Source organism: Pelobates fuscus, chromosome 3, assembly GCF_036172605.1.
Source record: "Pelobates fuscus isolate aPelFus1 chromosome 3, aPelFus1.pri, whole genome shotgun sequence".
Taxonomy (NCBI): domain Eukaryota; kingdom Metazoa; phylum Chordata; class Amphibia; order Anura; family Pelobatidae; genus Pelobates; species Pelobates fuscus.
The window spans coordinates 363,075,712-363,093,558 of NC_086319.1; the positions used below are offsets into that span (position 1 = coordinate 363,075,712).

The 17,847-nt window shown below is 40.2% G+C and overlaps 1 protein-coding gene across 2 annotated transcripts in view; it reads left to right on the forward strand.

Moving 5' to 3' along the window:
- The first annotated feature begins 4,953 nt into the window (after positions 1 to 4,953).
- The window catches only part of SNX22 (sorting nexin 22), a 31,531-nt gene continuing 18,637 nt past the window's right edge, over positions 4,954 to 17,847 (forward strand). For both annotated transcript variants that reach the window (XM_063445881.1, XM_063445880.1), the window contains exon 1: positions 4,954 to 5,230. In XM_063445881.1, coding sequence (XP_063301951.1) covers positions 5,168 to 5,230 — 63 coding nt within the window. In that variant the 5' untranslated portion in view covers positions 4,954 to 5,167. The remainder of the gene's footprint in view (positions 5,231 to 17,847) is intronic.

The following is a 17,847-nucleotide window of genomic DNA, read 5'->3' on the forward strand; positions in this document are numbered from 1 at the left end:
CAAGTATGCATCTAGTAGCTGTTCGAACATCTGTATGGACTCTGATAAAACCACTTCTTCAGGCAGAGAATTCCACATCCTGATTGTTCTTACAGTAAAAAAACCTTTCCTTTGCCTTAGACGAAATCTTCTTTCTTCCAGTCTAAACGCATGGCCTCGTGTCCTATGTAAAGTCCGGTTTGTGAATAGATTTCCACACAATGGTTTGTATTGGCCCCGAATATATTTGTATAATGTTATCATATCCCCTCTCAGGCTACGTTTTTCTAAACTAAATAGGTTTAAATTTGTTAACCTTTCTTCATAGCTGATATGTTCCATTCCTTTTATTAATTTTGTAGCCCGCCTCTGCACTTTTTCTAGTGCCATGATATCCTTCTTTAGAACAGGTGCCCAAAATTGCACAGCATATTCAATATGTGGTCTTACCAGTGATTTATAGAGAGGCAAAATTATATTCTCGTCCCGAGAATGAATGCCCTTTTTCATGCATGACAATACCTTACTGGCCTTGGCCACTGCTGATTGACATTGCACATTGTTGCATAGTTTGTTGTCTATAACAATTCCCAAGTCCTTTTCGTGTGTTGTTATCCCTAATTCGCTTCCATTAAGGGTATACGTTGCTTGTGTATTCTTTACGCCGAAGTGCATAACTTTGCATTTTTCAACATTAAATTTCATCTGCCATTTGAGTGCCCAGTCCTCCAGTCTATCTAAATCCCTCTGCAGCAAAGTAATATCTTGCTCACATTGTATTATTTTACAAAGTTTTGTGTCATCTGCAAACACTGAAACATGACTTTCAATGCTGTCTTCAAGATCATTTATAAAAATGTTAAATAGAAGGGGTCCCAGAACAGACCCCTGAGGGACACCACTTGCCACCTCTGTCCAGCTTGAAAATTTACCATTAACGACAACTCTTTGTATTCTGTTTTTAAGCCAATGTTCTACCCAAGAACAAGCATTTTCATCGAGACCGATTTCCTTGAGTTTGAACACTAATCTTTTGTGTGGAACTGTATCAAATGCCTTGGCAAAATCCAAATAGATCACATCCACTGCAACACCCTGATCTATACTTCTACTTACTTCTTCGTAGAACGCAATCAAGTTAGTTTGACATGACCTGTGCTTCATAAAACCGTGCTGATTTTTGCTGATAACCATATTCTTCTCAAGGAATTCTTGAATATTATCCCTTAATAACCTTTCAAATATTTTACCAGCCACAGAAGTTAAGCTCACAGGTCTATAATTTCCAGGCAAGGATTTTGAACCCTTTTTGAATATAGGAACCACATCTGCCTTCCTCCAATCCTCAGGAACACTTCCTGAAAGAAAAGAATCTTGAAAGATTAAAAACAGAGGTTCACTTATTTCTACACTTAGTTCCTTAAGTACACGTGGATGGATACCGTCAGGCCCTGGAGCTTTGTTTATATTAACTTTCTTTAGTTGCTGCAGCACATTGTCTTGAGTTAACCAATTACAATTATTCTGCAATAGTGACATTGTTACACCGTTATCTGTCATAAATCCCCGAAACACACCTAACATGTACATATTTTTTAAAGTAGACAACCCAGGGTATTCAAAATGGGGTATGTCCAGTCTTTTTTAGTAGCCACCTAGTCACAAACACTGGCCAAAGTTAGCATTTATATTTGTTTGTGTGTTAAAAATGCAAAAAACGCTAACTTTGGCCGGTGTTTGTGACTAAGTGGCTACTAAAAAAGGCTGAACATACCCCATTTGCAATACCTTGGGTTGTCTTCTTTTGCAAATGGTATGCCATCATGGGGCTAATTCTCATTCCTTGGCTACCATACGCTCTCAAAGGCAACCTAACCAATCTGATAAATTTCAATAAAAAAAAAAAGTAAAATCAAGCCTTATATTTGACCCTGTAACTTTCACAAACACTATAAAACCTCTACATGTGGGGTACTGTTATACTCAGGAGACTTCGCTGAACACAAATATTAGTGTATCAGAACAGTAAAATATATCACAGCAATAATATCCTCAGTGAATGAGCTGTTTGTGTGTGAAAAATGCAAAAAACTTCACTTTCACTGACAATATCATCGCTGTGATATGTTTTACTGTTTTTAAACACTAATATTTGTGTTCAGCGAAGTCTCCCGAGTAAAACAGTACCCCCATGTACAGGATTTAGGTTGTCATAGAAAGTTACAGGTTAAACACAGTGCTAGTAAATTAAATTATCTGGACTTTTGGCCTGGGTTGGCAGGCAGGTCCCTCAAATTGCAATCATTAAAATTACTTAATTAGGTAAAAATATTACATAAATATGCACGTAGAATTTTAATATATATACATATTTATATATTTGACGTCTACGTGTATATTTATGAAATTATTTATGTAATTATGTATGTGGACATATGTATATTTCGTATTATTTTTATTTATTTATTTATACATAGATATATATATCATTTAATTCTAAGTGTATTTTGATATAAATATATATATCAATATCAAAATACTGTTAGAATAAAATTGCATATATATAATTTTTTTTAATTATTAAAAATTATTTTTATTTTTTGTTATTTATTTTTATTAACATATTATTTGTATTTTATAATAATATATATATACCATATATATAGTTATTATATATATTGTATATATTCGTGTGTAATTTAAATATAAGTGTATTTTTATATTAATATACGTATATATAAATATAAAAATACACTTAGTATGACATTATATATATGATATATATACATATATTATATATAGGTATATATAGATATAATACATGTATATATATCATATATATATACACATATTATTATTTTTTTTACACTGATTGTTTTTTTTTTACACTTTATTTTTGATTTTACAGATGCAGGGAGACTGCCTGTCAGCACAGACAGTCCCCCTGCAGGCAGACACATGGACCCCTATTGCGGTCATGTGATCGAGTGATCACAAGGCCGTGGGGTCCTGATCTGCCATGGGGGGACTGCCCGGGCAGACAGGCAGTCCCCCTGGACCGGGAGGAGAGCTGATCGCCGCCGTGGGACCGACGGCGATCAGGTAAGTAGCCCCTGACCGTTATGACGGTTCAGGACCGTCAGCTGTCCAAATGCACATTTTACCGCTGACGGTCCTGAACCGTCAGCGGTCCTTAAGGGGTTAAATCACTTTGTTTCTGTTTATGCAGCCCTAGCCACACCTCCCCTGGCTATGATTGACAGAGCCTGCATGAAAAAAAAACAAAAAAAAAACTGGTTTCACTTTCAAACAGATGTAATTTACCTTAAATAATTGTATCTCAATCTCTAAATTGAACTTTAATCACATACAGGAGGCTCTTGCAGGGTCTAGCAAGCTATTAACATAGCAGGGGATAAGAACATCTTAATTAAACAGAACTTGCAATAAAGAGAGCCTAAATAGGGCTCTCTTTACAGGAAGTGTTTATGGAAGGCTGTGCAAGTCACATGCAGGGAGGTGTGACTAGGGTTCATAAACAAAGGGATTTAACTCCTAAATGGCAGAGGATTGAGCAGTGAGGCTGCAGGGGCATGTTCTATACACCAAAACTGCTTCATTAAGCTAAAGTTGTTCAGGTGACTATAGTGTCCCTTTAATTCCTTTAATTGTAACCTAAATAAAGGTTGAAAAAGGAAAACAAGTTACCAAATTTAGGCCAAATTAGCAGATTTGGAAAAATTCATCTACAGATCTCGAGAGTTCCAGTCGAAGTTCTCCAGTCTCACTGAAGATTTGTGACTTTCGTTACTACAAAATGTTTTATTTTACTTATACTGACCCCTACAAATCTGTAAGCGTGTTATTCCTGTCACCCTTAGCCAACACAATGGGTATTTACCTATGTTCAGCACAGATAACGTCTGGTACAAAATGGCGGAGAGCTGGAGTTCAATAAAGTGATCTACACTTTTTTTGACCATTTTTTTTTTCTGTAATAAAATAACAAAATAGTCATTTCTAGTTTTTGCGTCCGGTACACAGGGATGTATTACTGCCAAGAATCATTCTATATTTGATTACAGTCAATAATTGTCACAATCACAGCCCTTTTCCTCACGTAAACACTTTGATAGAGACCCACTATGTTCTCATAAAAATGGTTTACAGAGCCAAGTCCTCAAGGTGACTAAATTCACCAGTTAAACTTCCTCCACAGCACAGCCTGTAAGAGAAACGTCTTTTTTTTTACTCATTTTGCTGGAAGGTATGTAATTAAATGTACAAATGCCAGAGGGGACATTGCGAAAAAGAAAACACCAAACAAGCATTTATTCACTAAACTTTGAACTGTAGAAAATTTGTAATCATTCAAAATGGCAACATTTAGGCAAAAAATATTTGATCTGAAACTAATCCCCAATTTACCCGTGTTGCTAGTCACAGCTGGGCTATATCAGAATCCATTTTGCCATTAGGATATCAACTTGCTACAATTCAGAATTTAGCAGATAAATCCCTATTATTTGTGTTATAAGCTTTTTCACTCTGGATTTTGCTAACACACTGGAAACTCTCAATGGAAATCAATTACTAGGAAAAAAAAAAGTGAGTTTTAGTAAATATCAATATTAAATTCAGGCACCAATAGATGACAATCAGACAAGAGTTTATGTGGGGACAAATGAATACATTGTATAAAGTGTGCTCTTTCTTTAAGAGGATTCCATTTAAGGGGACGTTATAGTGTGTTAGTCGCCATGGCTGCTGTCAATTGCCAGTCTGTAGTTTATCTAGCCAGCCAGACAGCCTGTGTATTTGTGTAAACTGGGGGAGGACACTTTTCATGGAGACTTGCACATGAATGGGACTGGGGAGGGGACAGTGACAGTACAAGGGCCCAGCCCCTAGGGAGGGCCAGGGGAGAGGAGTGTAGGGTTACTAAATTTCAAACAGCTGAAGAGGGCACAGGGGGAGAGAGAGGAGGAGGAGGTGGGAATGACATGAATACATCAGATGTTCTAGCCCTGGGCTCTCCAGCCCCCTGTTAACCTAAACCTAGGGATTGGCTGGGAAGCAGCACACTGGGATCTGAGTGCTGGGATGTCAAGCTCTTGAGACGAATTTCTCTTGCAGTCTGTGCTCTACTCTCCAGGGTTATAATTTGGATTTTTAACCTGCAGACACCATGATCGAAGTTTACATCCCCTCTGTGGGTCATCAGGTGGTAAAGTCGGACAAACCCCGCTTCGTAAGTCATTTAGTTTGTTGTTTATATAGCGCCAGCAGAGAGTGTAGCGATGTGTGTGTATATATATATATATATATATATATATATAATATTTTTTTTTGTAGATTATATGCTGCTTGTTTAAATGACACATTGCAGATGCTTGAAACACCTATTACTGTGCATGCATTTATCAGCAGTAACTGTAACAGCTTTAACTAGTTGTATAATCTATGAATTGTCCGTGTGTATTAAGCTATAGATAATGCCATTATAACACAGTGATCATGATTTGTACCTCCTTTATATAATTCTGCGTTTTGGGGTATTATTCTGGGGCTAGTTCTGAGTGTTGACTTTCTTCTCACACAGTAAAGGAAGGATGGGGCAGAGAATCAATTCAAACAGGCATCTCATAATTCACCACTTTGTTTACAGTCGGTGCTTTTACCAACTGAGTTAATCCAGAATGAATTGTTCTAATGGCCTGGTTTAGATAAGGAGAATTATTTATATAAATTCCAGATATATCATGAAATTTAAGCTTACACGATGTCTGCATCAATGCCCATTTTATTTAATCATATGTTCTCTGATGAATTCTCCATCTCCCTTGCCCCTTTCACCTCCCCCCCCCCCCCCCCCCCAAAAAAAAAAAATCTAGACTTTTAGCTATGCTTAAATTATTGTCAAGAATTATTAGTTAGAATTATTGGTTAGAACTTTTTTTTTAATAGGTTTTAGTGAGTTCAATAAAGAATTTACTAGGAGAATCTTGTAGTCCAAAATAGACACATTTATTATTCCATTGTCAGTTGCCAAGAGGATTTTAAAGCCAAAATGACTGGAGTGTAAAAATTCGTAGGTTAGTTATTTTTCCACTTTGATAATTTTGGCCTTTAAATTTCAGTTCACTCTTCAGTACTGCATAATTATTGATTTAGCGGATAAACCCTTGGTTTTTGGTTTTTGGTTTTTAAGAGGAATTGCTCTAACTAGCTATCATAAAACCCTTAGATATGTTTTGGACCCAAAGACACATGGTGTGGACTCAGAGAGGTCATATGTCTTTGGAAGTCGCGTTTTAACTATTCCAGGGTCTACCAGCGCCCTATGGTTCTCACACCAGACTTGTGATTTGTTAATGTGTTATTCAGTAAGACGTGTGTGAGCAGAGACTTTGGACTGTGTGGGATTGTGTAATGGGTATGTAGACAGCCTACACCTCTGGATATTAGCATCCGGTTGATCAGGATTGGCCAGGCAATTAGGAACACAACGCAGAACATATGGAAAGGCCTGCCCTGCAGACATAAGCGTATGATTGCCAGATACACATCACCTCTACATGCTGAAGGGCTGGCGGAGAAAAGTATGTAGAAATCATATACTGTTGAAGGAAGATCAATTCATTAATGGAGATTGAATCCAAAATTAACTGCGGTGTTCAAATAGTTGATCCCCCCTTCAGCTTATAAATTTTACATTCTCCAGGTCAGCACTTTTCATGTACTGACCATCACCAAAAGGAAGTGATGCTGCCAGGCAGAGATGGTAGGTCATCTGGCAACTTAACTTAAAACTCTGTTGGAATGTTTTATAAAAATCTTTGCTCATATCAAGAAAAGACAATGCATAGGCCATTTTGGTTAGTTAGGAGGTTTAACAAAAGAAGTTAACAATGATGTGTAATTATAATAAAAGAACACTGGAGGGTTTAACCTGAGAATGCCTGAAAGGCTATTCATGTAAAGCTGTGTGAATGAACCCTTTCAATGTCAGAGGTTAAAGGCTGGCCTTAAAGCCTGTGTTTTTGTTTAGAAGCAGGTTGAGACTGGCCGCTCTCTGTTTTCAAGCCACCACAAGAATCAGTCAATAGCTACAGACTACTAAGGGTAGGTATTGTAAAAGTACCGTGACTCAGGAGATTTAAAGCAATCTGTAACAATTACTGTTCACGCAAGTTTAGAGTAACCCTGTATGGTAATCCACTAATCTGGGTATTGATCAGGGATTGGAAAATGTAATACCAAAATCCCCAACATGGAAAATAAAATGCCTGTATTCGAGAATCTTTTTACCAAGTTTTTACTTTGGTTTGCTGGGGAAGGGGATGGTGTAGCAGTGGTTATGATCCTTAGCCTGTCCCTTTTAAAGTCCAAGCATAGAGAAGAAAAAGGGTAGGTGGCAGAATGCGAGGTACTAGATCACTCTCCTCCCAGCAAGGCTGAGCTTCCCATTAATCATCACTAACACGATTATTCTCTGGACTCCAAAGTTTTGTGAAACTAATCTCCCCCCCACCCCCCCCCCCCCCCCAAAAAAAAAACCTGGGGAGAAAATATCTTATCTGGAAAATGTTATCAGCAGTAGTCATAACTTTCAGTAAGGCCATGTAGATTTCATTCACAAAATGTCAGAGCTTAGTTATTAACCCTATATGTGTTGTACCCGCCAATGGACTGTTCATTCTGTAGCAAAAATGTTAGAGTTTTACTGTCCGGTGCAAGTAAACCGTCTGAGGTCCACGGCCTTGACACAAGGTATAAGTTTAATTGAATTCGCCAGCAAATATATAACTAGGATAAGACATTCTGACCTGAGGTTTACGGTTAGTGTTGGGGTTAGTGCTAGGTTTATGGTTAGTGTTGGGGTTAGTGCTAGGTTTACGGTTAGTGTTAGGGTTAGTGCTAGGTTTACGGTTAGTGTTTGGGTTAGTGCTAGGTTTACGGTCAGTGTTGGGGTTAGTGCTAGGTTTACGGTTAGTGTTTGGGTTAGTGCTAGGTTTACGGTTAGTGTTAGTGCTAGGTTTATGGTTAGTGTTAGGGTTAGTGTTAGGGCTAGGTTTACGGTTAGTGTTGGGGTTAGTGCTAGGTTTATGGTTAGTGTTAGGGTTAGTGTTAGGGTTAGTGTTAGGGCTACGTTTACGGTTAGTGTTGGGGTTAGTGCTAGGTTTATGGTTAGTGTTGGGGTTAGTGTTAGGGCTAGGTTTACGGTTAGTGTTGGGGTTAGTGCTAGGTTTATGGTTAGTGTTAGGGTTAGTGCTAGGTTTACGGTTAGTGTTGGGGTTAGTGCTAGGTTTATGGTTAGTGTTAGGGTTAGTGTTAGGGCTAGGTTTACGGTTAGTGTTGGGGTTAGTGCTAAGTTTATGGTTAGTGTTAGGGTTAGTGCTAGGGCTAGGTTTACGGTTAGTGTTGGGGTTAGTGCTAGGTTTATGGTTAGTGTTAGGGTTAGTGTTAGGGCTAGGTTTACGGTTAGTGTTGGGGTTAGTGCTAGGGCTAGGTTTATGGTTAGTGTTAGGGCTAGGTTTACGGTTAGTGTTGGGGTTAGTGCTAGGTTTACGGTTAGTGTTGGGGTTAGTGCTAGGGCTAGGTTTACGGTTAGTGTTAGGGTTAGTGCTAGGTTTACGGTTAGTGTTAGGGTTAGTGCTAGGTTTATGGTTAGTGTTAGGGTTAGTGTTAGGGCTAGGTTTACAGTTAGTGTTGGGGTTAGTGCTAGGTTTATGGTTAGTGTTAGGGTTAGTGTTAGGGTTAGTGTTAGGGCTACGTTTACGGTTAGTGTTGGGGTTAGTGCTAGGTTTATGGTAGTGTTAGGGTTAGTGTTAAGGCTAGGTTTACGGTTAGTGTTGGGGTTAGTGCTAGGTTTACGGTTAGTGTTGGGGTTAGTGCTAGGTTTACGGTTAGTGTTGGGGTTAGTGCTAGGTTTATGGTTAGTGTTGGGGTTAGTGCTAGGTTTACGGTTAGTGTTGGGGTTAGTGCTAGGTTTATGGTTAGTGTTAGGGTTAGTGCTAGGTTTACGGTTAGTGTTGGGGTTAGTGCTAGGTTTATGGTTAGTGTTAGGGTTAGTGTTAGGGCTAGGTTCACGGTTAGTGTTGGGGTTAGTGCTAAGTTTATGGTTAGTGTTAGGGTTAGTGCTAGGGCTAGGTTTACGGTTAGTGTTGGGGTTAGTGCTAGGGCTAGGTTTATGGTTAGTGTTAGGGCTAGGTTTACGGTTAGTGTTGGGGTTAGTGCTAGGTTTACGGTTAGTGTTGGGGTTAGTGCTAGGGCTAGGTTTACGGTTAGTGTTAGGGTTAGTGCTAGGTTTACGGTTAGTGCTAGGTTTAGGGTTAGTGTTAGGGTTAGTGTTAGGGCTACGTTTACGGTTAGTGTTGGGGTTAGTGCTAGGTTTATGGTTAGTGTTAGGGTTAGTGTTAAGGCTAGGTTTACGGTTAGTGTTGGGGTTAGTGCTAGGTTTATGGTTAGTGTTAGGGTTAGTGCTAGGGCTAGGTTTACGGTTAGTGTTGGGGTTAGTGCTAGGTTTATGGTTAGTGTTGGGGTTAGTGCTAGGGCTAGGTTTATGGTTAGTGTTAGGGTTAGTGCTAGGGCTAGGTTTACGGTTAGTGTTGGGGTTAGTGCTAGGTTTACGGTTAGTGTTGGGGTTAGTGCTAGGGCTAGGTTTACGGTTAGTGTTAGGGTTAGTGCTAGGTTTATGGTTAGTGTTAGGGTTAGTGTTAGGGCTAGGTTTACGGTTAGTGTTGGGGTTAGTGCTAGGTTTATGGTTAGTGTTAGGGTTAGTGTTAGGGTTAGTGTTAGGGTTAGTGTTAGGGTTAGTGTTAGGGTTAGTGTTAGGGCTACGTTTACGGTTAGTGTTGGGGTTAGTGCTAGGTTTATGGTTAGTGTTAGGGTTAGTGTTAGGGCTAGGTTTACGGTTAGTGTTGGGGTTAGTGCTAGGTTTATGGTTAGGGTTAGTGCTAGGGCTAGGTTTACGGTTAGTGTTGGGGTTAGTGCTAGGTTTATGGTCAGTGTTAGGGTTAGTGTTAGTGCTAGGGCTAGGTTTACGGTTAGTGTTGGGGTTAGTGCTAGGGCTAGGTTTATGGTTAGTGTTAGGGTTAGGGCTAGGTTTACGGTTAGTGTTGGGGTTAGTGCTAGGTTTATGGTTAGTGTTAGGGTTAGTGCTAGGTTTACGGTTAGTGTTGGGGTTAGTGCTAGGTTTATGGTTAGTGTTAGGGTTAGTGTTAGGGCTAGGTTTACGGTTAGTGTTGGGGTTAGTGCTAAGTTTATGGTTAGTGTTAGGGTTAGTGCTAGGGCTAGGTTTACGGTTAGTGTTGGGGTTAGTGCTAGGTTTATGGTTAGTGTTAGGGTTAGTGTTAGGGCTAGGTTTACGGTTAGTGTTGGGGTTAGTGCTAGGGCTAGGTTTATGGTTAGTGTTAGGGCTAGGTTTACGGTTAGTGTTGGGGTTAGTGCTAGGTTTACGGTTAGTGTTGGGGTTAGTGCTAGGGCTAGGTTTACGGTTAGTGTTAGGGTTAGTGCTAGGTTTACGGTTAGTGTTAGGGTTAGTGCTAGGTTTATGGTTAGTGTTAGGGTTAGTGTTAGGGCTAGGTTTACAGTTAGTGTTGGGGTTAGTGCTAGGTTTATGGTTAGTGTTAGGGTTAGTGTTAGGGTTAGTGTTAGGGCTACGTTTACGGTTAGTGTTGGGGTTAGTGCTAGGTTTATGGTAGTGTTAGGGTTAGTGTTAAGGCTAGGTTTACGGTTAGTGTTGGGGTTAGTGCTAGGTTTACGGTTAGTGTTGGGGTTAGTGCTAGGTTTACGGTTAGTGTTGGGGTTAGTGCTAGGTTTATGGTTAGTGTTGGGGTTAGTGCTAGGTTTACGGTTAGTGTTGGGGTTAGTGCTAGGTTTATGGTTAGTGTTAGGGTTAGTGCTAGGTTTACGGTTAGTGTTGGGGTTAGTGCTAGGTTTATGGTTAGTGTTAGGGTTAGTGTTAGGGCTAGGTTCACGGTTAGTGTTGGGGTTAGTGCTAAGTTTATGGTTAGTGTTAGGGTTAGTGCTAGGGCTAGGTTTACGGTTAGTGTTGGGGTTAGTGCTAGGGCTAGGTTTATGGTTAGTGTTAGGGCTAGGTTTACGGTTAGTGTTGGGGTTAGTGCTAGGTTTACGGTTAGTGTTGGGGTTAGTGCTAGGGCTAGGTTTACGGTTAGTGTTAGGGTTAGTGCTAGGTTTACGGTTAGTGCTAGGTTTAGGGTTAGTGTTAGGGTTAGTGTTAGGGCTACGTTTACGGTTAGTGTTGGGGTTAGTGCTAGGTTTATGGTTAGTGTTAGGGTTAGTGTTAAGGCTAGGTTTACGGTTAGTGTTGGGGTTAGTGCTAGGTTTATGGTTAGTGTTAGGGTTAGTGCTAGGGCTAGGTTTACGGTTAGTGTTGGGGTTAGTGCTAGGTTTATGGTTAGTGTTGGGGTTAGTGCTAGGGCTAGGTTTATGGTTAGTGTTAGGGTTAGTGCTAGGGCTAGGTTTACGGTTAGTGTTGGGGTTAGTGCTAGGTTTACGGTTAGTGTTGGGGTTAGTGCTAGGGCTAGGTTTACGGTTAGTGTTAGGGTTAGTGCTAGGTTTATGGTTAGTGTTAGGGTTAGTGTTAGGGCTAGGTTTACGGTTAGTGTTGGGGTTAGTGCTAGGTTTATGGTTAGTGTTAGGGTTAGTGTTAGGGTTAGTGTTAGGGTTAGTGTTAGGGTTAGTGTTAGGGTTAGTGTTAGGGCTACGTTTACGGTTAGTGTTGGGGTTAGTGCTAGGTTTATGGTTAGTGTTAGGGTTAGTGTTAGGGCTAGGTTTACGGTTAGTGTTGGGGTTAGTGCTAGGTTTATGGTTAGGGTTAGTGCTAGGGCTAGGTTTACGGTTAGTGTTGGGGTTAGTGCTAGGTTTATGGTCAGTGTTAGGGTTAGTGTTAGTGCTAGGGCTAGGTTTACGGTTAGTGTTGGGGTTAGTGCTAGGGCTAGGTTTATGGTTAGTGTTAGGGTTAGGGCTAGGTTTACGGTTAGTGTTGGGGTTAGTGCTAGGTTTATGGTTAGTTTTAGGGTTAGTTTTAGGGCTAGGTTTGTGGTTAGTGCTAGGTTTATGGTTAGGTTTAGTGTTAGGGTTTGGTTTAGTGTTAGGGTTTGGTTTAGGGTTAGTGTTATCGCTAGGTTTAGGGTTAGTGTTATCGCTAGGTTTAGGGTTAGTGTTAGGACTAGGTTTAGGGTTAGTGTTAGGACTAGGTTTAGGGTTAGTGTTAGGACTAGGTTTAGGGTTAGTGTTAGGACTAGGTTTAGGGTTAGTGTTAGGACTAGGTTTAGGGTTAGTGTTAGGACTAGGTTTAGGGTTAGTGTTAGGACTAGGTTTAGGGTTAGTGTTAGGACTAGGTTTAGGGTTAGTGTTAGGACTAGGTTTAGGGTTAGTGTTAGGACTAGGTTTAGGGTTAGTGTTAGGACTAGGTTTAGGGTTAGTGTTAGGAGTAGGTTTAGGGTTAGTGTTAGGACTAGGTTTAGGGTTAGTGTTAGGAGTAGGTTTAGGGTTAGTGTTAGGAGTAGGTTTAGGGTTAGTGTTATCGCTAGGTTTAGGGTTAGTGTTAGGAGTAGGTTTAGGGTTAGTGTTAGGAGTAGGTTTAGGGTTAGTGTTAGGAGTAGGTTTAGGGTTAGTGTTAGGACTAGGTTTAGGGTTAGTGTTAGGAGTAGGTTTAGGGTTAGTGTTAGGAGTAGGTTTAGGGTTAGTGTTAGGAGTAGGTTTAGGGTTAGTGTTAGGAGTAGGTTTAGGGTTAGTGTTAGGAGTAGGTTTAGGGTTAGTGTTATCGCTAGGTTTAGGGTTAGTGTTAGGAGTAGGTTTAGGGTTAGTGTTAGGAGTAGGTTTAGGGTTAGTGTTAGGAGTAGGTTTAGGGTTAGTGTTAGGAGTAGGTTTAGGGTTAGTGTTAGGAGTAGGTTTAGGGTTAGTGTTATCGCTAGGTTTAGGGTTAGTGTTAGGAGTAGGTTTAGGGTTAGTGTTAGGAGTAGGTTTAGGGTTAGTGTTAGGTCTAGTTCACTGTTAGGAGAGTACTGGAACATGTCACACAATTTTAAAACATGATATTGGAATTGAAATAACGTGCAGATTATGTAATACACCATATTTATTTAAACCTAACGCGCACCTTTATTGGCAAAATAAATAATGCAAAATTTGAATGCACATTAGATTCGAAGGCACCCTAGATTTGAGTTTCAAACTGGGAAATTTGAAATCCACATTCCCTATTCATCCTTGTATCTAGTGCGTCAAAGAGGCGCCCAAGTGTGAAAACATTGCTAGCGCGTATCTGCGGGGTTCCTTCTAAGAATGTGTAGTAATCTCTGCAGTGGCCACACTTTAATTTAGACTACGGCATTATGAAACTGTACATGATCTTTTTCCTCTAAAATATTTTTTCGCCAGGGCAAAATTCACATTCGCATCGCAGTGTTTCAGCTTTCAGGTTTCAAAAATGTAGGTGTGCGTTAGATTTAATGGTGCATTCGATTGGAGTGAATACAGTATATGATTATAATAATCACTGATACAATACTCTCTATAATTAATTCCCCTATTCTGTTTCTTCCAGCAGTCACTAACTTCTCATTGTCTATACACATGAGGTTTATCACATTCAAGGAGGGAACTATTTAATTTAATGTCAGACTTAGAGAATTTAAGTTCTTTTGGCATCTCAACAGCTGAACGGGAAAAATTCTTCACTTCAGCAATTTTGTGATTTCAGTTTAGCTCGGGGTGATGTCACAGAGGCTGAAAGAAGGCCACGCGAGTGATTTGGTGTGGGATTATGTGTTTGTATTGTGTTTCATTCTGAGCTCTCGAGTGACCATGTTCCTCTTAACTGGTTTCTGTATGATGCCTGATGCGATTAGGAATGTGAGAATTGGAGGGGAAGGTTTGTAAGTGGAATATTTCTCATTCTGGACCTTATCGTAAGAAATGGAAAATGAGGGCGGCTGCAGGTTGACGTTATGTAATTTATTTTATATACAAAACAGTATTGTCGGGCACAGGTTGAGCTTTTTGTACCTTTTTATATTTCACACCAAAAAAATCTAAGCAGTTCTCCAATCACCATGACTACTACACCCTGCTATAGTGTTTATGGTGCCCGCACGCCCCTGGCTGCACCCTCTGTGTCAAACTTATAAAAGAAGTTTGACACAACCCAAAGATTGTTCACCCCACCCCCGTGCCTGTGGTCTGTTCTTTTTCTTGATATATAGCTGTTATGTTTTCAAAAAAGTAAAAACAATTTCATTGATTCGGCCAATGAATGCCGGACAAATGCTCGACAAAATTGATATTGCTAATGTGGACGTTTAACTTTAGAAGTAGCTATATGTATTATTGGGGGTCTGATCAGAGAACCTGAGACAGTGCCAGGGGTATGCTGGCATACAACAGGCTGTAGTGGTTATGGTGTTTAAATAACCCCTTTAAGCAAGATATGTTCTCTTACATTTTTTCAGTGTAAAAAAAAATACACTACAGTTGCATATTGACCATTATGCATAATTTCTGATAAATATAAAGAATTCTGTAACGTCAGGCTTAGACTATTTAATTTATTTTGGCATCTCAAAGTCATTAGGAGCACAATAAGAAGCCTCCCAGCATTGGGAGGTAGAAATGTGGGGAGAGGGATAGGATGAGTGATTAACGGGTGTGACATTGATGCTGTAAAAAAAGGGGTCACTTAAAAAGAGTAGCCTAAAAAGAATTCTTCCTGATAAAGCGTGCATGTTTTTATTTCTTCATTATTTAGCTGCGAGATAAAACTAAATATACAGATTTAAAAAAGGGGAAAAATGCACATATTCAGTCTATCTGATAAAGCATTATTGGAACTTACGGGCACACAGTAGTGTTACAATCAAAGATATGTAAATGAACACATCATGGTGCTTGTTGGCACTTTGTGGTAAATTACATATTTTTAACACTATCGTGTGTGCATCTCACCAAGTATTTGGGATATTAAGACTTATTTTTTTTAATTTACAAACATTTTTATTATTTTTTATTTTTAGCGTACAAGATAATACAAACAGGCCTGATATGCCACGACAGCACATTAGGTAAAATCACATAGTTACATTTTCATGGCACACAAGAAAAACTGCACATTTTATATTAAGGATAAGCAGCGTTTGTTCATTCACTTTTTTTTTTTTTTTTTTTTTTAATAATAAACAGACTAAGACAAGGTATGTCAGTTGGTGCTAAGCCAGTTAGCTTATAAGGAACATCTCATGTAGGCTGACATTAACCTATCTATGCTGAGCAGTGAGTAGAACATGCTAAACTAAAATCAAGATTAGTTCTGGAGCTTGGTAGCTGCTGGGTACTTAAGTTTACTGCAAACTGGGGACAAACATGCTAAATAACATGGTATATAATACTTATATAAAGGTTGGCTGGCTTAGATGCTTATTGCCAATTTCTGCGGGTATTGCTGGGTAGCAAGTCAGGCAAACAGAGTATTGGGGGTAAGCTGTGCCTGTAGCAATAGCCGGAGGCAGCTCAGCCAATGTCCACTAGTGGCAGCCTGCCAAACCCAGGGAACCTAAATCTTTCTTGCTGAAGGTGAGAGCACCGCCAGTTCGAAGTGCCTGTATGGTCGTGTACTTCACTGACTGCTCCGCCACAGAGTCCAGTAACTGGGTTGTGGCCACCAGGCCTTCTCGGTGCCAGTGAGTTGTAGTGCCATATGTGAGCTCTCCGACTGAGCGGCATGCCAGTGACCGTGCAGGGACAAAGCTGTGAGGTGGTAAGGTGCGTGTTTTGTAGCGTCATGCTGCTGTGCAGTTTGGTGCTTGGGGAGTCCGCCAGCGGGGCCGTCGGGGAGATGGTCACTTCTCCATGTGGGTGCTGGGTCGATAAGCCGCCGCTTCAGCTCCAGTCCCCTTTGCGGTAGGTATAACTGGGTGGGTGGCGTTAAGCTCTATGCGCCTCCAGAAGTCTCGGCAGATGCGGTCAAACTGAGCTTCGAAGCACTCTTTCCACGCCTGTGTCTCTGGGCTTTCTTGTGGTTGGTGCTCGCCAGCCATTTGGGCCCGACATGCGGTCTGCATTCTGGCCGAAGGATTTTAGGATTGAAGCCTGTTGGTTTCCCCAGCGGGGACCGGGATAAACCTCCGGTCCAGAGGTGAGGATGTGGGTCTTCAGGAGAGCTGCTGCTTTTTATGGTCCATGGCGGGAGATCGGCCGCCTCTCCTGGCCACTAGGCCGCTTTCCAGGTTAGGACTCATCTGTGAAGTGTGGAGCGTTCACCTAAAGAATTTCACGAGGCAGGTGTCCACGGGTCTCTACTTGGTTCAGCACTGCTGTTTTGCTGAGCTGGGCTGCTTTTGTTGCGATTGTGGCATATATTTACCAATATAATGCTGCATTTATGCCGGAGCTCTCTGCAAGCACGTCTGGCTAGCTCGGCTGTCAGGCCCCGCCCCCAAGACTTATTTTTTTTTAAATACAAAATATTGTTAATAAAATAAAATGTAAAAGAACAAAACTGAAAAATAGTAATATATATAAAACCTATAAAATATATATATATTTTTTAAAAGGGTTAACATGGTGACCTTTTCTAGTTTAAACACTTATTCTAAGTTCTCATTACTTTTTTTTTTTTAAAACAGATCTGATTACATTGTATTTAGAACTCTTTTATCCTTCAGGTGTTTCCCTCAGAATCTAGAGTAAGGAGGTCAGGATGAATGATCTGAGTAACTGCGGCTCCTTGTGTGTGTGATATTCTCTGTGAGGCATTGTGATGGAGAGATGGGTGGTGGGTGTTGCTAAGTTACTAAGTCATTGTGACAGAGAATGGTCAAGGAATCAGTAGTTTATAGATCTCTTCATTATTTATTTACACCACCTTAACTACTAGAAATGATTATTTCTTAATAGCATCTTTATTCCCTGCAAACGCCATTCTTTTCGCCACTTACTGTGCATGTGTACAAATGACAAATAAATATAGGCCGTGGATTAGAGACCAATAATAATGAGTTAAGGACATACTGAATGTAGTAGCAGCTCTGCCAGTTTGTGTTACTATTAATTATTGATCGCGTTGACTGCATTGGAATCTCAATGAAATTCTTACTCCTTCAAATGATATCATAAGATAAAGTAGGGACTACTCCTGGACAAGGCCAAAGTTGGTAAAAGGTAGAGCTTCTGTGTCAATGTTTGTCAACCCCAATAGCTATCACTAGTGACTTCTCTGGGAAGAGACTTCTTGTGGATTATGAGAGTAAGTCAATGGAGGATCCCACAACCTCAATGGATCCTACATAGATTCCAGTGTTTACTTTTGCGAGTGAATAAATAAAATGTCAGCTCTCATGTGGGAGAACGTTAGGTAAGTATAACTCCATTCAGCTCCCAGGTCACCGGTGGGAATGTCATCTTTGAATGTGACAGAGCCACTGTAGGAAAAAAATGTAGTTTTTTTTTAAATCAGAAAGTGTTCAAGGAGCATCATATAGCACGTTAAAAAAACAACCCCCCACAAATATGTCTTTGTAATGTTAGTGTGTCCTTGCTCCCATTTAGATGCAGGGCCTTCTTATATAAACTAAAATAATAAAGTTTTATTCACTTTACTGCAATGGCGTCTTGGTCTTGCCATGAACGCCATTCCTTACTCTGATGATATCATCCATCTCATGATTTTGGCCAATCAAATGCTTCTCCAAAGAGAAGTAACGATGGCCCTACAGTGCATGTACGGCAGTCACTCTGATGCACCAATAGGATTCTCATGATAAAGGTGCGCCACTATGCTTTTCTACGACGACACTTCCCTGTCAATGTGAGTACTGTACATTTGCATAGTCTTCACAAGGAAAT